At 36.7% G+C, this 22,071-nt stretch overlaps 3 protein-coding genes across 3 annotated transcripts in view; 2 read left to right on the top strand and 1 right to left on the bottom strand.

Annotated features, from left to right (window-relative positions):
• Window positions 1-5,745: 5,745 nt before the first annotated feature.
• LOC107685656 (dynein light chain roadblock-type 1-like) lies at window positions 5,746-8,916 on the top strand. The gene is made up of 4 exons (XM_016482319.1): window positions 5,746-5,884; window positions 6,191-6,266; window positions 6,388-6,555; window positions 8,577-8,916. Exons 1-4 carry the CDS (start codon window positions 5,882-5,884, stop codon window positions 8,618-8,620), a joined length of 291 nt encoding a protein of 96 aa, XP_016337805.1. The 5' UTR covers window positions 5,746-5,881; the 3' UTR covers window positions 8,621-8,916.
• A 351-nt stretch (window positions 8,917-9,267) lies between these two features.
• Window positions 9,268-14,879, top strand: LOC107685654 (microtubule-associated proteins 1A/1B light chain 3A-like). Its single transcript, XM_016482318.1, has 4 exons — window positions 9,268-9,433; window positions 11,068-11,123; window positions 12,056-12,162; window positions 13,896-14,879. Exons 1-4 carry the CDS (start codon window positions 9,394-9,396, stop codon window positions 14,056-14,058), a joined length of 366 nt encoding a protein of 121 aa, XP_016337804.1. The 5' UTR covers window positions 9,268-9,393; the 3' UTR covers window positions 14,059-14,879.
• A 354-nt stretch (window positions 14,880-15,233) lies between these two features.
• The window catches only part of LOC107685653 (EF-hand and coiled-coil domain-containing protein 1-like), a 22,334-nt gene continuing 15,496 nt past the window's right edge, over window positions 15,234-22,071 (bottom strand). Inside the window, 7 exon segments of the mRNA XM_016482317.1 lie at window positions 15,234-15,986; window positions 15,988-16,081; window positions 17,504-17,573; window positions 18,046-18,204; window positions 19,605-19,770; window positions 19,950-20,085; window positions 21,005-21,153. Of these exon segments, the coding sequence (XP_016337803.1) occupies window positions 15,947-15,986; window positions 15,988-16,081; window positions 17,504-17,573; window positions 18,046-18,204; window positions 19,605-19,770; window positions 19,950-20,085; window positions 21,005-21,153 (814 nt within the window). The 3' untranslated portion in view covers window positions 15,234-15,946.

The following is a 22,071-nucleotide window of genomic DNA, read 5'->3' as shown; positions in this document are numbered from 1 at the left end:
TAGGTACAAAAGTGTACCTTTTGAAAAGGTACCGCCCCAGTGACAGCTTTTGTACCTTTATTTCTGAGAGTGTTGCTACTCCATCACATGGTCTTTCTGTCATATTTGTTTTAAATTCCTCCAAAAATGTGAGGCACTATGAACCCCTCTATCATGCATGTACCTGCACATATGGAAGGAGTCAAAGTTTCCATGTGTAGACTAAGAGTAAAGCTGACCGAGCGGCAGTCATTAAGTGGAAAAACTGAGGCAAAGTTTGGAAAGGAAGTAAATGAGCTCATAAATCCACAGTATGTCTGCTCAAGTTTCCCACACCCATCAGGCTGTACCTGTACCATCTTTGCAGTGTTTAGGATATAAGCAACCTCTAGCCTTTTGGTCAGGTGTGAAAACGTATTTTTGAACCAAGTTTATGTTTTGCTGAGTCAAGTCAAGTCACCTTTATTTGTATAGCGATTTATACAATACTGATTGTGTCAAAGCAGCTTTACAGTGTTAAACAGGAAAACAGATTGTCAATAATGCAAGAAGACGACAGTGGCAAGGAACCAAAACTCCATCGGTGACAGAAATGGAGAAAAAACCTTGGGAAAACCAGGCTCAGTCGAGGGGCCAGTTCTTCTCTGGCCAGACGACACCAGCATGGTGTGGTTTTATTCTATGGTGTGGTTTAATTCTGACTCTTTATACATTATATAAGTAGTAGGTTTTTCGAAAGATTTTGAAGGATTCGAAAGACTTCGAGAGATGAACTAAACAATTCTCTTTCTGGCTCAGAGTGCATAGGTTAAGCTTATGGGTCAGTCATGTGATGAACGAATGACTCGAAAAACCCGAAGACTCGAGAGATGAACTAATCAATTCTCTTTCTGGCTCAGACTGCATTGGTTAAGCTTATTATGATGACGTGCCTCCGTGTGGGCACGTTATGATGACGCAGAAGGGCACTTCAAGAAACAGTTGTTTGGTCCCCTACACCCTTCAACCCTTCGAAGCTCTCACTCCGAAGGGTAAACCCTTTGAAGGGATTAGGGCATAGGGATGAGCCCTTCCGAATGGAACGAAGGGTAATTCCAGTACAGAACCTATAGAAAAAACAGAGCAATGCCTAAAAGCTGCTATGTGACAAGGTGTACAGTAAACAAGCTAAAACACCCAGAACTACGTTTTTGTAAGCTGTCGACCCAAAAAACGCGCGTTTAGGACACAAATAGTTGTAGATGTTGGTGTATTTCACGTTGGGCCATTCAGTTGGATCATTTCTCAAACAAAAGGAAGGTTAGGAAAAGGGGCACTGACATAGACCAATAAAATTTAGTTTCTTAATATACAGTATCTCCTCCCCTCAGATTCACATAGGGTGGTGAAATAATCCTTTGACATGGTTAAAAATAATGAATGGTCTTGTCGTCGATTACGTTTCCCTCCAGTGTTTTTTTGGGTCGACAGCGTATAAAACGTAGTTCTGGCTTTTTTAGCTTGTTTACTGTACACCTTGTCACATAGCAGCTTTTAGGCATTGCTCTGTTTTTTGTTATAAGTCAGAAATGACAAGGAGGCAGCTTCCCGCAATAGAAAGTCAATGGAGAGCGTTGGATTGTTTCCCCCCCGGTGGGTGTGGTCTTCAGATTATGACACATTGTGCTCTGTCTCAGTCACGTGACTTTTTTTTGCGGCCGCCATCTTTAGGACCTTGTGTAGCCTCTCCTTAGTGATCGGATACCAAAATAACACTTCACCAACAACGGAAAACAATGGTATTAAAAAAAAAAAAGATACTTTAGGATTAGATCCTTATTTACTGTCAAGTGAACTGCTGACTCCACTAAAGTCTAGTTAAACCTTACCAATTTGACGTTTGCTGATAGGCTATTTAGATCTACCTCATACACAATCCCTCTCCGTACACTCGGGCCATTTTCAGTAAAATTTTCAGCTGCTAGAGACTTGTCCATCGGCCCGGATCCATCTGCCGCCCCCGACCTGGATGCCTGTGTACTCACTTTCAGATTCTGGGCTGAATCAACCGGACCAGATGCGACAGCCGTAACTTGACGACACTGCCATGACGCGAGCGTGTGGCGGCGCTGACCCAGATCCGGCGTAATGACGTCATCACGCCGGATCTGGGTCAGCGCTGGCGCCGCCACACGCTCGCGTCATGATACTGTCGTTATTTTTGTTTTCTTTGCGCAAAAAAGTGTTCTCGTAGCTTCGTAACTTTACATTTGAACCACTGATGTCACACGGATCTACTTTGTCGATCATTGCTATTTACATCTACCTCATACACAATCCCTCTCCGTACACTCGGGCCATTTTCAGTAAAATTTTCAGCTGCTAGAGACTTGTCCATCGGCCCGGATCCATCTGCCGCACCCGACCTGGATGCCTGTGTACTCACTTTCAGATTCTGGGCTGAATCAACCGGACCAGATGCGACAGCCGTAACTTGACGACACTGCCGCATCCAAGCCGGACTCGGCAGACTTAGCCCAGTTTCATTTCTATATCTACTGTACTGTTCATTAACATTTCATTTAAAATTGATAACGTTACCTAGACAAAACGTTTACTTTCATTTTAATTATATAGATTATATAATATAATAGACAGCGAAACCGGAGTTTTTGGCTTGTGACGTCGGAGCATGCACCGATATCTCCGCCTACTGGAAACTTTTTCAGGCTTCTGATTGGCCAACGTGGCTTTACAGTTGAGGTTATATCGCCACCTGTCGGTTTGGCATGCTCTTGACAGTGCTTCATAGCACGCGTTTGCGTTTTCATGTGGATGGAGTTTTTTTTTTAAATGGAAGAAAGAAAAACTCTTTTTTATAAAACTCGTTTATAAAAATACCCGTGTACGTTTGGACATGGCCCAAGTGTGCTGCACAAGTCTTGAAAAGTGAAGCCAAAACGTTTCGATCGCCCCCAGGTGGCTGGTCCCAGTGTAGGTCATAAACCCCGCCCTCTCCATGTAATCTAATGGGACGTGAGACAAACTAAACAATACAATTTCACTTCAAATAAAATAAGGTTTTTGTCATTTTATGTAGCTTTTTATCACGCTGATGTAAGTTCAAGTGTTTACAATATGTCCTCTCCCTATTGGGACATTGGCGGCTTCACTTTTATTCAATGGAATATTCATACTTATTCATACTTTGAAGGGAGAGGTTATTATGTGAGTATAGGAGAGCGAAACTTGTTCATGCCTTTATCACCAGCAGGGTGGACTATTGTAATGGTCTTCTCACCGGCCTTCCCAAGAAGACCATTAGACAGCTGCAGCTCATCCAGAACGCTGCTGCCAGGATTCTGACTAGAACCAGAAAATCTGGGCATATCAAACCAGTCCTCAGGTCCTTACACTGTCTTCCAGTTACATTTAGGATTGATTTTAAAGTACTTTTACTCGTAAACTCATCTGTTTAGCTGTGCATTTATTGAATGAGTTCTGTGCGATGTCCGAACTGATTGCACTGTATTTTATGTATTGCACTGTATTTTATGCAACCCGAAATTATTGCACTGTATTTTATGTATAATCATTTTCTATTTTTAACTGTCTTAAATTCATTTTAAATCAATTTTAAAATCATTTTCAACGTTTTTAAATTGCTTGTTTTATTTGTGATTATTTTACTTTCTTTTATGTAAAGCACTTTGAATTACCATTGTGTACGAAATGTGCTATATAAATAAACTTGCCTTGCCTTGGAAGAGAGTGAAGGTGCGTCATCCATCTTTTTTCAAACCCTGTGGAGCAAACATTCAAAGTCTGCAACTAAACTTTCCGTTATTTGTTTTTAAAACCTGTTCCATCTGCCATGTCACTTTTGGCAATGTAAAGTTTTTACAGCAGTTAAAATGAGTTACACTTTATTATTATTATTATTATTCATTGTTAAACCACATATTGGGTATTAATATAAAGTCCCTTTTAATATAAAATATACATATCTACTTCACGTGATCAAAGGCACCTTTACTAAAGAATTTCCTATATCCCACTTCCTATAGTGGAGAACATCCTTAGCAAAAAATAACACTCATTCAGTGCATAAATAATAATAAAAGAAAATAAAATCAAATCCTTCTTCTTTTTTTTTTTTAATATGAGAGACCTCAGAGCGTTGCAGTGACCTGCTTTTCTCCAGTCCAGCAGAGGGCAATAACGCATGTCTGACCATTCGCATACTACATACTTCTAGTTCCGTTAGCTTGCAGCATCAATCTAAGCAACGAAGCAAAGAAGAAGTTAAGGCTAAAATTAGAACAGCAGACAGATCATTAGGATCGAGTCAGTTAGAAATACCAAGGGGTCACACAAAACAAGGGGAATCCGCTTTTAGCTATTTTGCCGCCCGTAGTTGGAATCAGCTTCCAGAAGAGATCAGATGTGCTAAAACATTAGTCACATTTAAATCTAGACTCAAAACTCATCTGTTTAGCTGTGCATTTATTGAATGAGTTCTGTGCGATGTCCGAACTGATTGCACTGTATTTTATGTATTGCACTGTATTTTATGCAACCCGAAATTATTGCACTGTATTTTATGTATAATCATTTTCTATTTTTAACTGTCTTAAATTCATTTTAAATCAATTTTAAAATCATTTTCAACGTTTTTAAATTGCTTGTTTTATTTGTGATTATTTTACTTTCTTTTATGTAAAGCACTTTGAATTACCATTGTGTACGAAATGTGCTATATAAATAAACTTGCCTTGCCTTGGAAGAGAGTGAAGGTGCGTCATCCATCTTTTTTCAAACCCTGTGGAGCAAACATTCAAAGTCTGCAACTAAACTTTCCGTTATTTGTTTTTAAAACCTGTTCCATCTGCCATGTCACTTTTGGCAATGTAAAGTTTTTACAGCAGTTAAAATGAGTTACACTTTATTATTATTATTATTATTCATTGTTAAACCACATATTGGGTATTAATATAAAGTCCCTTTTAATATAAAATATACATATCTACTTCACGTGATCAAAGGCACCTTTACTAAAGAATTTCCTATATCCCACTTCCTATAGTGGAGAACATCCTTAGCAAAAAATAACACTCATTCAGTGCATAAATAATAATAAAAGAAAATAAAATCAAATCCTTCTTCTTTTTTTTTTTTAATATGAGAGACCTCAGAGCGTTGCAGTGACCTGCTTTTCTCCAGTCCAGCAGAGGGCAATAACGCATGTCTGACCATTCGCATACTACATACTTCTAGTTCCGTTAGCTTGCAGCATCAATCTAAGCAACGAAGCAAAGAAGAAGTTAAGGCTAAAATTAGAACAGCAGTAAAAATGAGATGGCAAGAAGTCTGGAATAAGGAGGAGAGAGGAAGACATCTTTATCATATTCAAAATCAAGTTGGGGTTGAAAGAGTTAATTTTGGTAGTAGAAGAGAAGATACAATTATTACCAGACTTCGCATTGGCCATACTGCTTTAAATTCTTCTCTATATAAAATGGATAAGCATGAGTCTGGGTTACCAGAAACAGTAGAGCATGCACTATTACGTTGTTCTGCTTATGATAATGAAAGAGCATTTCTGTTGGAAGAATTAAAAGAAATAGGGATAGAAAATTTTACACTTAAAACTTTGTTGAATAATGGCTTGAATCATTATAAAATATATAATGCTTTAATGACATTCTTAAAAAAAGTAGATCTGTTTAACAGGATTTAGAAGGGTTTCATTTTTTTATTTATTTTTTATTTATTTTAGTTCTTCCTATTCCATCAATGGTCCACACTCCAGCCCAGTAGGTGGCGGGAATGCACCTATCGTTTGTTTGCCAACCGCCATAAAACTCCAAAAGAAGAAGAAGAAGAACAATCTAAGCAACGAAAAAGGCGAATTACCTTCACAATGGCAAGTATAGTTTAGCTCTTACACGTCCTAATATGTGCTTGTAAATGTGTATTAGCTCGTTATTGTCTCGGTTAAGGTTTTTGTGGGCTAACGTTGACTGCAGGGCGTTGTCATATAAGAGATGGCACTTAGTAACCAGCTACTGCTCGACTAAATATAATAAACAAAATCAAAAATACGTCTATTTTATCCGCAGACGGATTTTACAGAGCGGCTGTTTTGAAGGATATTAGATACTAAGCAGTGACATACGGCTTTTTTCATGTTACTTTTGCCGTTTTAATCACTTTTGCGTTTATGTTGCAGGCTGAGGTGGAAGAGACGATCAAAAGGATTCAGAGTCAGAAAGGAGTACAAGGAATCATCATTGTTAATGCAGAAGGTATCTGGCAAATGAGAAATGCTTGGAGATGTTTTAGTTTGTGATGCGCTTCAGTGGCAGCATGAAAATGATCAAACAAAGAGAACTTTGTATCTAATATTTCTATGTGCTCTTTTAATAGGCATCCCTATCAAAAGCACTCTTGACAACTCAAGCACAGTTCAGTATGCTGGTAATGTCCATCAGCTGCTCATGAAAGCTCGGGGAATGGTGAGGGACATCGACCCTCAAAATGATCTCACCTTTCTCCGAGTTAGATCAAAGAAGAATGAGATTATGATTGCCCCAGGTAAAGAGATGTACACTTACGTAATGCTTACGTAATTCCATTAGGTTAGTGCAGTGGTTCTCAAACAAACTTCCAAGCCAGAGGATGACTAAAATAATTTAAAGGGGACATCGGATGCCCATTTTCCACAAGTTGGTATGATTCTTTAGGGTCTTCATGAAATGTCTGCAACATACTTTGGTTAAAATTCCTCAGTGGTCATGTAATAAACACCCTTTTTACCTTGTCAAAAACAGCTCTGTTCACAGCGACCGTTTCGGTGCATTGCTCTTGGTGGGGAAGTCGTGGCCTAATGGTTAGAGAGTCGGACTCGTAACTTCGAGTCTCCGGTGGTCCGGCAGGAATTGTAGGTGGGGGGAGTGAATGTACAGCGCTCTCTTCCACCTTCAATACCACGACTGAGGTGCCCTTGAGCAAGGCACCGAACCCCCAACTGCTCCCCGGGCGCCGCAGCATAAATGGCTGCCCACTGCTCCGGGTGTGTGTTCACGGTGTGTGTGTGTGTGTTCACTGCTGTGTGTGTGCACTTAGGATGGGTTAAATGCAGAGCACTAATTCCTAGTATGGGTAACCATACTTGGCCACATACTTTTGTCACTTCACTTCACTTCACTTCACTTTAAATGATAATGAGCTATTGCTCACCCCACTCCTTTCTTCCATGGGGCGTGTCAACAAAAGACAAGTGAATCGCTGCCTTGGACTTCGTATTCAAATAGCTAGCTATCTACGTAGAAACCGGCTGCAATTTGAAACAGCTCGCTGCATGACACAGTTTCAGACTCGGACAGCTCATAACAAACTGGCTGTGTTTTCTTTTCAGCTTTTCTGAGCTGGCAGACATGTCAGAAACCTAAATGCAAAAAAAATCTAAAAAAGTGAAAATTTCAACTGATGGCCCCTTTAAATCAATATTTGTTTAAATTACAATAATAATTATTATTATTATTATTAAGGAATAGTTCACCCAAAAATGAAACTTTGCTGAAAATTTACCCACCCTCAGGCCATGCTAGATGAGCTTGTTTCTTCATCAGAGCATATTTGGACAAATGTAGCATTACATCATTACTATCCTCTGCAGTAAATGGGTGCCGTCAGAATTAGAGTCCACACAGCTGATACATCACAATAATGTACAAGTTAACTTCACGACTCCAGTGAAGCAAAAAGCTGCATGTTTAACAAATTCATCATTGAGATGTTTTTTAACTTTAAACCACTGCTTCCGGCTAAAACACAAGTCCATAATCTAGCCTATAATATTGACATTAATTGATGGACTGGAACCGTTTGAAACTCTTGTCATTTGAACTCTCATTCTGATGGCACCCATTCACTGCAGAGGATTCATTGGTCAGCAACTGATGTAATGCTAAATTTCTCCAAATCAGTTCCGATGAGGAAAAAAACGAATCTACATCTTGGATGGACCGAGGGTGAGTACATTTTAAGCAAATTTTCCTTTTTGGGTGAACTATTCCTTTAAAATGTTAAAACAATCTAACTTAAAATTCTACAAAAAAACAACAACAGTGGGGGATCTTCGAGCCAGTGGGCCTTTGAAACTAATCTACAGGTTTTTGATTAGTGTTTGACTAACCATGTTTTGTCTTGAATTGAATAGATGATATTTTCAGTTTCTTTTTTTGTAGATCAGGAATATGTTTTTAATATTGAATAATATTTTTCTCAATCAAATAGCTGCCAGCAGACGTGCAGACCATGTGAATGTCAGATGTGATGTTTAGGACTGACTGGGTTTTGAAGTGAATCTGATCCATTTGTTCAGAACGTGTGGTTAAAAGCTGGTGTATCTACACTGTGTGTAAACATTGTGTGTGTGTGTGTGTGTGTGTGTGTAATGTACTGTATATTTCTATTCAGAATACAAAAACCTAAACAGATGTGAGTTGTATATGCCATATAATTGTATTTTTGCTGGCTGTCGACACAAAGCTAAATATACTGATGATTATGATCATAAATTAGTAATGTATTTTATTCTGTTCTGTCCACAGACAAGGACTATTTCCTGATCGTCATTCAAAATCCTACGGAGTAGTCCTGAATTCTTCATAGTTGTTGCCATAGTATTTTTTCTTTTTTAATTAATTGCCGAAAGCGTTTCGTTTAATGTTCTAGGAAAGTGAAGTTATAGCTTATTGCAAGTATTCAGTTTGTACTGCTCTTGCTTATCATTCCATTAATTTGCTCTTTATTTTGTAATTTATTGTTCTCTCATATTCTCTTTTTTGCAACTTCTTCAGCTGTTCATCATCTGTAAGCGTCAACATGACACTATGACATACTGTACTTGTTTGTGTATGCTAAAAAAGGATAATAAAACAACAATGCATTTCCTTTAATTTATTGTTTGCCTGTATATTTTCATATGGAATGAAATGATAAAGCCAAAGTGTTATACAGTTTACCATAATGTAAAACATAATGGAGAAACAAAACATAACATAATTAGATTCATAGATGGATTTGAATGTATATGAACTATTGATCTGTTAAATAATGGACAATGTTCAAAATACTTAGTAATTAAGCTATTATAAAGGGTTACTAAAATGCAAAATAGTTGCAGAAACTTAATGTATAAGATTAGGATAAATACTTTGCAAATGTTTTGTTATTCGTTTATGTACGTAGGCCTGTACTTAAACTGGCTGCTGTCCCTTTAAATTCTGCTATGACATCACGAACTTTAGTTTATTGTCTCGAGCTGTTTTGCTTGCAGTGAGTCAGGAGCTCGAAAAGGACCGAGAATTTAGCATATAATAACATATAACGCCTTTTAGTTCCTTTTGACCACATTCAAGCCCAGTTATGCCATCCGACAGGTCCTTCAAACAGAGACGGAGCTATGGTAAGATGAGTTTTATTCGTGCTTTGTCAGCACAAGTGTGTTTGTTTTTGTCTCTAGCCTGCTAGCAGCTAGGTGTCACACTGTTTACAGTTTCCTATAAGGCTTTACATGATTATGAAATGATTTTAGAGATTTTTAGAGATACATTTAAGTTTAAAAGACGGTTTTTAACCGACAGAGGTCAGTTGGTATCCAGTGAGCTAGTCTGGCCCATAGGCCTCTTGTTGAAATAACAACAGCTTTAATCCACAGATGATTTGTTAGAGATCATATATATATATATATACATATTTTTATAATGGTGTATTGTTATCCACATTTGAACTGCCAGGTATTGGGAAGATTAACATCTATTTATTATTATCATTATCATTATCTATTTTACAAAAAAAAATTCATACTGATTCTAGTATTCTTGCCTATCTATTGATATAAATTAAAGAAAGCAGTCCTTTTATGAATATGAATTGTGATTAATAACAACATTAAAGAAATGGATGGACATTACACGTGTTGGTGAAATTATGCTGTAATTTGATCTTTTTCTCATAGTCCAGACTGAGGACAGGGTGTGGGGAGGGAGGAGCATAAAACCCTTGCATAATCTTCTTAAACCTAACAAGAACAACATATCTGCTGTTTTAAACACATCTGTAAATGTCCATCCAGGTCAATATGTTCTGCATATTTATTGAACCTTTGGGATTATGTAATTGACTAGAATGACCCTGACATGGGCTTAGTTAAGATGATACATTGACACAGAGTTGTCCCAATAAGCAAGCTAACTTGACATTGTGTTTTAGCATTTGACATGCATGTTTTTTCTCAGCGTTACTTGGATTGACCCAAACATTATGCTCTTAAAAAGACCGTTCAATTTACTTTTCTCAGATAAAATTGGGTTACTCCGGATAAAATAAGAGTACTAATCCCATGTGAAATCAGTTGTTTTACTCTGGTTTCATAGCAGACATGTCACAAATAGGCCTGTCGCAATAATCAATATATCGACTTATCGCGCAATATATGTACATGACCTCAATAATTTTTGGTGACGTAATATATCACTCCATTATATTTACTCAAAAATTAAAGGGGTCATATGATGCTTTTTTAAAGATTGAGCGCGAGACGGAACGGAACGCGGAAAGTGAAGTATACCCGGGCCTTTATTGGCTCACTGACGGTGGTGAGATTAACCCCTTAGGTATCGAAATTTGGTACTGAACGACGAGACGTTTTTCGATACTCGATGGTATCGAGGCAATTCGGTCGGTGCCTAAAAAGTATCGAACTCGATACCCAGCCCTACTTTTCATATTTATATATCTTATATATGTTATATGGTTAAAGTACAGTGGGCTATGTCAAACAGCAAGGCAACAACACATCAGCAATAATCAATCCTTACTATTTGCCTATGCATCAGGAATGTTTATTGCCTGTTTCTGCTAAACAGGTTTTACATAAGTGATGCTAATGCAGTAACTGTAGTGTTTAGAGGAATGAGGGATGACTACAGTCATGCCAATCATGTGTGTTTTTAGTTACATAAACACATCCTAGTATAGTGTTGTAGTCTATGGTCATTTAAAGTACTACATTTTTGTTTTATTTTTCTTGTTTTTCAGCTGATCGTTGCAAGGAAGTGCAGCAGATACGAGAGCAGCATCCCAATAAAATTCCGGTGAGAAACGGTTTTGTCTTATGGATGTGTCATAAATGAATTAAGCCTGAGTGAAGCCTTATTGCTTTCAAGATATTACATACATGTCAACTTGAGATTTATTTTAAGATGCTAAGATTCTTCTAAGGGGGCTTTAAAATAAGCTAAAACTAAAAAAAAATCAATATATTTCATATTTTAATTTTCCCCCTTTGAAGAACCAGGGTTCCCATGGTCTTGGGAAACCAGGACATATGAGGAAGCCAGTGTTATTTTATATCACTGAGATGCTATCATAGGTTTTATTAATATTTTGAATCATTTTTTTTATTTTTGTATTTTTCATTTTTAGTTTTTGTTGTGGGTTTTCGTCATGTTTATTTGTCATGATTTATAAATATGTCTATATAGGTTTTTATTAACCTTTTTTATATCAATTTTAGTAATTTGAGTACATCAATTACTAAATTAAAATGAGAAATGTTGCCTTGGTAACTAACTGAAATAAAAAGTTTTTTTATATTCTATTTTATTTCAGTTAACATTGATTTTATTCTGATGATAAAATGTATTATTATTATTATTATTTATTTTTTTTTAGTGCTAGTTACCTATAATAACCTTGGAGGAAGCCTAATTTTAAAAGTGTGATTTGTAGACCTGGAAAAGTCATGTACATCAGTAAAATCTTAAAACTCTATGGGCATTTTTTTATACATTTTTCTAGTTATGCTCTGCTCTAAAGTATTTTGCTGGGTAGAAATTAATAATTAAAAAAAATCCATATACTTAATCAGTAAATCTGAAACAACTGGAAAATTAATGGATATTGTTTGAATAAATATTGTTACGGACAGTTGGGGACCTTGGAGTAAAGAAGCACTGCTCTAGACCTATTTCAATACTGTGTCAAAAGACTATATAATTTGTCTTGTTTATATTTTTTATTCCAGGTGATCATTGAGAGGTATAAGGGGGAAAAGCAACTTCCCGTCTTGGACAAGACCAAGTTCCTCGTTCCTGACCATGTTAACATGAGTGAGCTGGTAAAGATAATCAGGTAAACATAATATCCTTAAATCCAATTTTGGACCTTTTAAAATGCTTTTTTTTTTACTTGTTGAATTTTTAGAACCGGGTTGTTGAGTGTACATTCCTGCATGACTTTCATTTGATATCACTGAGATACACAGAGAGCTTTTTTTGTCCATGTACAAGTCACTTGCAGTGAGTCGTGTGATTCAGTCCAGTTTGTTTACTCGTCTGGTGGGGGTTTGAAGCAGGGTGGGGGAGGGGAATGCAATGGTGTGCCAATTTTGAGTGTCTGCTGACCCCGTCATTCACAGGGGACTTCTACAAACGCTATTAAACAGTTCAAACTTGAAAACTCTTTGCACAACATCCACATTCTCTGTAGTGTATTATTTTTTAAAACAAGACTATAGTGAGCTAAACTTTCCTCTTAAAGGAAGCTTGTAGATCAGTGTTGCCTTCCAGTATTTTAACACAGACTCAAGTCAGATGATCAGACTAAGAACATTTTGTTGGACCCATGCGACCCATCATACTTCATAATCCTTGGCGACTAGTCATGACTGCTGCATTATTTATAGTTCAGACTTGAAATAATGATTAAGTGATTATCAGAATTTAAAGGCAAAGTGTGTAATTTCTACTGCACTAGCATCACATTTTAAATGGCTATTAACAAAATAAAAACGTGGACATGAATTATAAAAATATTTCAGGTTCCATACAAGTTAAGCTCAATCAACATAATTTTGTGGCTTAATTACCACAAAAAAAATTATTTTGACTCATCCTTTGTTGTCTTGGTGCTGCGTAATATCATTGCGCCTGCTGCACCCATGGTACGGCAGCAAAATTCCTTGATTATTACGCCAGAATGAGAGTATAGTTCCTAGCCTAGGAAAAATATAGAAACTCTTTGGTAATTTTTGAGCGAGATGCTAATGGTCTAATCAGATTCAATGATCTATGCTAAGCTACAGCTAAAAGTGCTACCGCAAGACCCGGAGATCTGCTGAATGGATTCGAAAACGATAAAACTCAACTGTTTAACTCTAGGGGAGTTGGAAAATGAGCCTATTTTCAAAAATAGTGGAGTGTTCCTTTAAGGGTTTTCATGGAAACAAAAATGTGATTTTTTTTTTAACACTAATATATTATCAAGCATATTGCTTGTGGCTATAGTATTGAAACTGAGTATTTTAAGATTTACTTCCATTGGAAATATTTATAAATATATATAAAGATTTTTTGCTTTTTTTAAAGCAAAATTTTCAGTCTAAGTTAATGAGGCCAGATTTCTAAAGATTTAAAGGCATAAATGTGAAGTTTTCATGAATTTTAAAACTTGTGTATAAAAAGAGCTTTAAAGCTTTTTAAATCATAATTTATACAGTTTTAGGGTTTTCAAATTGCTAAATTGGACATACCCTTACACAAATTTTAATAAGTGACATTTTTATAAGTGATATTTTTCACGCAAAAATCATATCAGGCATATTGCTTGCATCTTGTGGCTATATTATTGAAATGTTGAGTATTTTAACGTTTACTTCGATTGTAAGCATCTCACTGTAAATCAGATTTTTGTTTTAAAGAAAATGAGGAACAAGTGGAAATTGATTTTTGTGGTAATCAATATTATGCCACAAATGCTGTCGACTGAGCTGAACTTGTACTGAACCCAGAATATCCCTTTAATTTGTCTTGAATGTGCATGTTTTTGTCATTTTAATCAGTAATCAAAATGTAACTCTTTTCCAGGCGTAGACTGCAGCTCAACCCCACCCAGGCGTTTTTCCTTCTTGTCAACCAGCACAGCATGGTCAGTGTGTCCACCCCCATTTCTGAGATCTACGAACAAGAGCGAGATGAAGATGGCTTCCTCTACATGGTTTACGCCTCCCAGGAGACCTTTGGTTGCTAAGCCGGCCACTCGCCCGTTGAGGGAGGGACAGCAGAGGGAGGAAGAGACGTCAACAGGAAGCAGGCTCACCCAAATGTACTCATCATCCCTGCTCTTTCCTTGCTGGTATGAAACAAAATAAAGCCGTTGTTTCTTCTCCATGTGACACTACAGTGCAAACCACAGCACAACCGTAAACGCTATTCAGACCCTTTGCCCCATTTTAAACTTAGTTGTTGTTTTTTGTATAAGCTCAATATAGGTATTACAATGTTAATACTTTGTATTTGGCCCCAGTTGCTTTTTTTCCCTGGCATTTTATTACTTTTAGGCCGTTATGTCAAATAATTAGTAGCATATGTTCTTGTAAATAAGTGAGTGTTTATTTTTCTTTGTTTTAGGATTAATTTGCTTTTTCTGTCTGTTTGCTTATAGTAATTTCCTGTTGCCAGACCTTAGTGGTGCTGGTGTAAGATTATAAAATCTTACTTCAGAATTAAGTGCTTATTAATCATAATGTAGCGTAGTTCTCATCAAATTTCCTGTCAGACGCATTCTGTGGTTCCCAAAACAAAACTGTAAAGAGACCAGTGGCTCCAAAGGTGCAATTATTAAAATTAATTGAAGTATCAGAGGGTTTCTGAAGCCTTTATGAGCCTGTGTTTATTTCTGGGCTCCTGTGTAAAAATAACTCATCATCCACTCTTTGTAGAATAAAGATACTGCCTGACAGTAACTGTACTCAAAAGCCACATTGATCTGTACTGTACACATTTGAGCCAGAAGAACCTCTGAGATCTTTTGGCATCTGAGAGTATTCTGCAGTCCGACTCACATATTCTTTAGTAGATGCGAATAAATTGCTTTTTTTGCACACTTAAAACATCTAAGAGGACAAAACTATTAGAAGTTCAACAATTACAGCACATAATTATATTCTCCTTTATACTTGTTTTTTTTCTCCTGTCACCATACGAGCTGTATGCCTTCTGTTAAATCTCTAATGAAGGGATTGTGATGCACTACTTTGCATGATTTTTCTTAACCTTTTTTTAATATTGATTTATGCTATAGATTTAATTATTTCAGCTTTATTTAAAGCTAAAATACCAGAAAGACTTTGTAGATGTTTTGAAAAAAAAACAAAAAAAACTGAAATATGTATGTCTATGTATGTTTGAAAAATGTGTGTATAAATCATTGTACGAAATGATTATGATGTTATGTTTTTCATTTCTAGACATTTAGGGGGGGGGACTTGGATATTTGTAAGATGGGAGAGAGACACAGATAATGACAATTATGAGACAGTAAAGTTTTTCTAATACTATATATTCTTTCATGCAAATCATGGATAAAAATCATCCTTGAACAACAAAACTGCCCAGAAGTGCTAAAAGACAATTGAGTCACAATTAAAATTTTGAAACAATGAAAGATGCATAAATTCAGTTCTCAACAGCTGTCCAGTCTGTATCTAAGATATGGAAGAAAGCTTTATTTTACTAAGGTATTTAACATCTGTAATATACTGCATCTAGTATAGATGCTTTCCCCTTGAATGAGTCTTGATATATTGAGCCTTACATAGTCTATACCTGAGAGTCTCTGTATGATCAGGCAGGTCAGTACCACATGACAAAGCTGTAATGACGGCTGTTGTGTAATGTGCATGTATTTTAAGATAATACTGACCAACACTGTATGACATTGTAAAAGGTAAATCTTTAAAAGTAGCTTTAAATGCTTTAAAATGAGTCACATCATGTTTCATTATAAATGATAATGAGCTAAATGCTTTACACAACTATACACAGAAATATAAACACAAAGACAAATACACGACTAATTTTGGTCCCGTTTGTGTAAGGGTCTGTAGCATCCTGTGACCATCAGGTGGCAGTAATGTCTAGCAGGAGATGAGCAGGGAGTTGGTGAGAGACTGGTGACTGTGCTCTCTCTAACGTCTTGCCATTAGAGAGGATCTCACACGCAGCCAGTTCATGACAAAGAGCATTGAGCACCTCCAAGATATGTGCTTTCCCTGCAGATCAGCGTTGTATGGAATGGTTAATCCATAGGTGTATGGAAGGGTTAATCCACTATACACTCAATCTTTTAATTCCATCTTTATACTGTACACCAGGGTTGAAAAAGTCTGAGACCACTAGTGAGAATGCTTCTTTTTTGCTTTTTTCCTTTCTAACTATAAGCACCATTTTTTAATGATAAATTGTCAGCAAAAAAAATGAGAAAAAAAAACTATTTGGCGTGCCTCCCTTTTTCTTAACAACAGCAGCACTGCTGCTGTTATTTTAGTATCACTGAGATACTACTATAGTTTTTACTAATATTTTACATGTTTATTTTTATATTCCACTTTTCTTTTAATTTTAAAGTTTTAGTAATTGTGTTGCGTTTTTGTCATTTTTCTATTAGTTTTTTGTTTTAAATATCTGTATAGTTATTAAAGGGGTCATATGATGCGATTTCAAGTTTTCCTTTCTCTTTGGAGTGTTACAAGCTGATTGTGCATAGATAAGATCCCTGAAGTTGCAAAGACTAAAGTCTCAAAACCAAAGAGATATTCTTTATCAAAGTTAAGACTCTGCCACGCCCCCCTAAAATGGCTCGTTCTAACACGCCCCCACATATCTACGTCACTATGTATAAATAATGCCGCCCAAATGTTCACGCAAAGAAAGAAGGCGTGGTTTCAGTAACCGCAGTTAGTGTGGCATAGAGGACCTACAATAATGTACAGTATTTGAAAAATAATGTGTTTTTTGAACATTAAAGCATGTCAACATATTCTGTTACACCAAATACACAAAATAAAGATCTTTAAAAAAGCATCATATGACCCCATTAACTTTTATTTCGGTTTTAGTTATTGTAGTGCATCGTTAAAATTAATGAAAATAAGAAATGTTTCCTTGGCAACTAGCTTAAAATTTTTTTTTTTTTAATATATATTTTATTTCAAGTAATGAAAATATATATTTTTTATGGTTTTAGTTTACTATACTAATCCTGGTCAAGCTGCATAAACCCCAAAAGTTTGTGTAAAACCTGAAGATCTTGTTCTCCAGGATGATTTGAGAAAGATCCAAAGAGCATGTTGTGCTTTATTGGAAGCAAGAACATCAAGAATGATCAACATCACAAACTTGAGTTTGATTAGTGATCTATGAACAGTGTAAAATGTTACATATTTTACTAATTTTACATAACTTCTTTTGATGCACTTTTTTTTCAAAATCCCCAAACTTACTTCCATCTTAAAATAAAAAATACAAATGATAATAATAATAATAAAATCCCAGGTTTTTAAAGTGGTCTCAGACTTTTGTAGCATACTGTACACCTAATGCTCCTGCCACATTTTCACTGCATACCAGGCCAGTTAAACAGTGAAGGTTTATAAGAGCAGAGCTGGCAAGTTAAAAGTTATTGTGTCTCTTACCATGCTGAGGATCACTGCAGGACTTCAATGTGCTGAGCAAAATCTTTCCTAAAGATCTTCTCGAGACATTCTCCAATAAAAACAAGAAAATGTAACACCATATTAAATGGTAATAAATGGTGATTAAATGGCATTAAATACATTTAATGAATTTATATTTATAAATATGATTACATTAAAATGTATCATATCATTAAAATGTATATCTTTATTATAAATGTATTAATTATATATTAATGAATACATTTATAAAATAAATATAATTAAAAATAATAAAATGGCAAAATACTTATTTAACCCTAATTTCATGTGTCAGTATTAATAATGAAAATGTAATCAACCAGCCATGACATGATGAATACTGAAACTATTAATTGCACAAAATACTTGTATAGTAATCATATGTTGTCTTCATATATGTCAGGTGGATGCTGCACACTGATCATAAGAAAATCCATTGTGCTTGATAAACACTCATCTATTGTGCAGCTTGAAAACATTTACTATAGCATCACTGGGCTGACAATTCTCTACGGACTGACCAGCTCTCGCAACTGCTGCAGAAGCTGTAGCACATCCATCAGTTTCTCCTCCACCAGAGACAGACGCACCCGCTCCGTCTCCAGCATCTGCAGCTCCACGTGGAGCAGCTCCGTCTCCTCTGCCTTCTGTTGTAGCTCCTGGACCAGGGCATCCCTCATCTGCAGACACACGACACTTAACGCGGACCTTGCACGATTTAAACAGTAACTCCAACACACAATGAATTTCAGGTTAGGAGAATCTTTGCCAGATGTGCCGATAGCCCCATAATTCAGCCGAGACGCATAATTTCTCAGACAGAAATAGTTCAGATATGCTTGTTTTTGGCCTGTCTGACCATATGTCAAAAATCCACATCTGCTGCCTGCGCTCGCGTTAAGGCTCGGCCCAAATTGCTTATGTCCAGCGTGTTCGAGGATGGTTTTTTCCATGAATGTGTGTGGGGCCTTTTTAAAAGCACTAGCAACATAGTTCACGTCTGGTGCATCACAGCTGAGCTGTGTCTAACAGCTCAATGTACATGTAATTATGTAAAGCCCGGAGGTTTATTCCTGCGGTCATCTGATTGGCTGTTCACACAGACACACACGCGGCCGGTTGCTTGGGTGGGAGATTGAGTGAGAGCTGTGGTTTTTCTCTGAAGCCTGTCCTTCTCATAACAACCGCTTGTAATCAAATTTTACACCCCTGAACCCAACAGCAACCATGAACGTAAAATTCAAACAGAACTGAAAGACCTGGTTTGGTGACGTAAGGAGGTTTAAAAGAGCAGCAGCAGCTGCAGCAGCCAAAGTTTATTTGGATGAACTTGTGCCCTTGCGTATGAAAATGTCTCATTAGTATTTGGAATCTTTGATACAGGTTTTAACTGCTGGGTTACTACGTGTGTTTGAATTTGTTTTTCTTTCTGTTTAATGTGATTCTGTTCTTCAGCTGAACATGTCCTCCAGCTCAGACATTATTTGTTTCTATGACAACGCTCATAACAGCAAAATGAATCCAGAAATATTTAGTTTTTCTGTCAGTTCATCTCTGTTCTTTTGCAAAATCGCATCAAGTATTTCTGGCTATGTAAAGGCAGCTGAATAAGCACCTTTATTCATTTAGTACTATTTTTTGTTTTTACATGATCATATAAGAGAAATAAAAATTATTAATATTCAACTTGACAAAGATGTGAACTTGTTGGAAACTTGTAATTATGGTAATTCAGTCATAAACACAGCATTAAACCTTCAGAGAATGTTTTCTTTTAACCCTTGAAGAATTTTATAAAGCTATTACAGTACTTAATTAAATGGGATAATTCATCCACAAAATGTTGCTCCAAACTTGTATGACCTTCTCTCTTCTGTGGAACATTTTCTTTTTCCATGTTCCACATATTTTTGTTTTCATGTTCCACAGAAGAAAGTCATACAGGTTTGAAATGACTTAAGTAGATGATGACAGAATTTCATTTTCTTGGGTGAACTATCCCTTTAAGTGTTAAATAGGTCATGTTATCTCACAAGCTAAAAAAAAACAAACAAAAAAAAACAGCTGAATGCAGTCATACCTGGTCAGTGTCCATCTCTGCCCTCTTGGCCTGACTCTCCTTCAGTTCAAGCTGTTTATTGAGTCGTATGACCCTCTCCAGCAGCTCTAGCACAACCGTCTGACTCTCCTCTGTGCGAGAGTCGCTGAAATGAGACAGCAGCTTCTTCGCTGCTTTCTCATCACACCTGAGAGCATACAAAACACGTGAGGAACCTGGCAGTATGCTTCCCTATAAGCCATTTACTAAATCTTAACATGTTTGGATCTCATTTGATTTTTTAGATTGTACAAAATAATTGTAAACAGCCGTACAAGGGCATTTGGGAACGCATTGAGTGATATGGTTAGCAGCGGATAGGTGTACCTGTCTCCACAGCAGGACAGTCTGGTGAGGATTCGCTTCACCTCGTCCACTTGTCTCTGTTGCTCTCCGGTCCATCTTTCTTCCTCTTCATCAGACGCCGCCTGACCCTCCACTGAACGGAAAAGCTGCTCCTCCACTATATGAACACACAGCATAAACATGCATGAAATTTCTCATTACACTTGAAGCAACGTATCAAAATAAAAATGCATTTTTGTTTTACTTGAATTAACCAGTTCATTTAGATGTTACCACATTAAAGGAGTCATATGATGCGATTTCAAGTATGTGTAAAATAATGTGTTTTTTAAACCTTAAACCGCATAAACACATTGCATTACACCAAATACACAACATAATGTTCTTTTTAGCAACGTCATATGACCCCTTTAAGGTATATATACACTATTGTTTAAAGGTTTGGGGTCAATACGATTTTGAATGTTTTTGTAATAAGTCTCATGCTCACCAAGGCTGCATTTATTTAATTAAAGCTGCAGTCCTTAAGTTTTGCCTCTTTGTCACCATCTCTGTTTGAAACCTGCAATTGCAGTTATTTGCGGAATTAACGTGGGGTGTGCATCGGTTATACTATGTTCTCAAATTGTTCATTCTAATTCCAGTCACTTACATGTGTTTCATTACCATCATGCACCGTTTAAAAGTCTATTCTCAAAATGATAAGTTTAATTATTCAAGCTGATATAAGAAGAGGTTATAAATGTTCTGCCACCTGCAGCATCCACACATATGATTTAGCCTACTAGCCGGGACTCCTTCTTGTGAATCGGGCTAAGGTAAGGAGATGGTTATGTACTTGCTCAATAATTGATTATAGATAATTAATAAAAAAGAAAAAAAAAAAAGTTACGGAATGCAGCTTTAAACTTTTTTTTACAGTTTTTTTTACAGACATGAATCTGCAATGATGCACTTCATAATATTGATGATGAGTGTCTTCTAAAATTATTCAGAAAATGCAAGTATCAACTATTTACAGGTTGCACACCAACAGAGTCTCAAAAAGGGTTGAGTAATGTCAATATTTGCCTTACTAGTGTCAGGCACAGTCTCTGCATGTCCCGTCGGCGAGTGTCGATCCTGCTCTGTGTCTAGGCAACAGTGTGGCGCAGTCTGACTAGCCCCATTATACCGTCTGTCTGGTTTGTTGACCAATGGAACTGATGTTTTAGACACTTCAGATCTGTGAAGAAAAATACAGTAAGTGAAATAACAGGTCAGAGTAGATCAGATGTTAATGGGTAGTTCTGGTTTTGGACAATCTAGTTACATAACACTAGCAATAAACTGCTTAGGCTTGCACTTGAATTGCAACAATTAGCATTTATTAGTTCATTTAAGCATTATTTTAATGTACAAATGTTCGAACATATATAGCACTACACATCATTTCCACATCCTTATTTAACAAAGATGCCAAGTATTATGATCAATGTAATTCTTATCCGAAGGTGCTAAGGTGTTTGTGGATAACTGAAGTCAGGCATGGTGACAGAAGATTCATTAAAGGGATAGTTCACCCAAAAATGAAACTTTGATGTTTATCTGCTTACCCCCAGGGCATCCAAGATGTAGGTGACTTTGTTTCTTCAATAGAACACAAACGAAGATTTTTAACACAAACCGTTGCAGTCTGTCAGTCTTATAATGGAGGTGAATGGGAATCACGGCTTTGAAAGTAAAAAAAAAACATACACAAACAAAACCAAATTAAACCCTGCGGCTTGTGACGATACATTGATGTGTAAAGACACAAAACGATCGGTCTGTGCAAGAAACTGAACAGTATTTATATAGTTTTTTACCTCTGATTCACGCAATGTCCGAACTGTCCTGAGCGGCACAGCGGCGCGTCCTCCTGAGCGCATTCTCAACAGCAGGCGAGTGAGGCGTCTTCTTCTTCTTCTTGCTTTATGGCGGATCGCAGACTTATAAGTGCATTACCGCCACCTATCTCTCAAATGGACCATTGACACTCTATCTACAATCTCAATTAGGAGTGTCAATGGTCCACTTGAGAGATAGGTGGCAGTAATGCACTTATAAGTCTGCGATATAAGCGCCTCACATGCCTGCTGTTGAGAACGCGCTCAGGAGGACG

Source organism: Sinocyclocheilus anshuiensis, unplaced genomic scaffold, assembly GCF_001515605.1.
Source record: "Sinocyclocheilus anshuiensis isolate Anshui unplaced genomic scaffold, SAMN03320099.WGS_v1.1 scaffold257, whole genome shotgun sequence".
Taxonomy (NCBI): domain Eukaryota; kingdom Metazoa; phylum Chordata; class Actinopteri; order Cypriniformes; family Cyprinidae; genus Sinocyclocheilus; species Sinocyclocheilus anshuiensis.
Note: the sequence above shows the minus strand (reverse complement) of the source record. Positions and strands in the feature narration are given on the sequence as shown.

What these genes read in the sequence shown, in the direction of transcription:
- LOC107685656 (XM_016482319.1), top strand. An exon ending in CATCATTGTTAATGCAGAAG is followed by an intron (nt 6,267 to 6,387) that starts GTATCTGGCAAA and finishes CTCTTTTAATAG; the next exon opens with GCATCCCTATCAAAAGCACT. An exon ending in TGAGATTATGATTGCCCCAG is followed by an intron (nt 6,556 to 8,576) that starts GTAAAGAGATGT and finishes TTCTGTCCACAG; the next exon opens with ACAAGGACTATTTCCTGATC.
- LOC107685654 (XM_016482318.1), top strand. Translation starts at nt 9,394, where the DNA reads ATGCCATCCGACAGGTCCTTCAAACAGAGACGGAGCTATG. An exon ending in CAAACAGAGACGGAGCTATG is followed by an intron (nt 9,434 to 11,067) that starts GTAAGATGAGTT and finishes CTTGTTTTTCAG; the next exon opens with CTGATCGTTGCAAGGAAGTG. An exon ending in AGCATCCCAATAAAATTCCG is followed by an intron (nt 11,124 to 12,055) that starts GTGAGAAACGGT and finishes TTTTTATTCCAG; the next exon opens with GTGATCATTGAGAGGTATAA.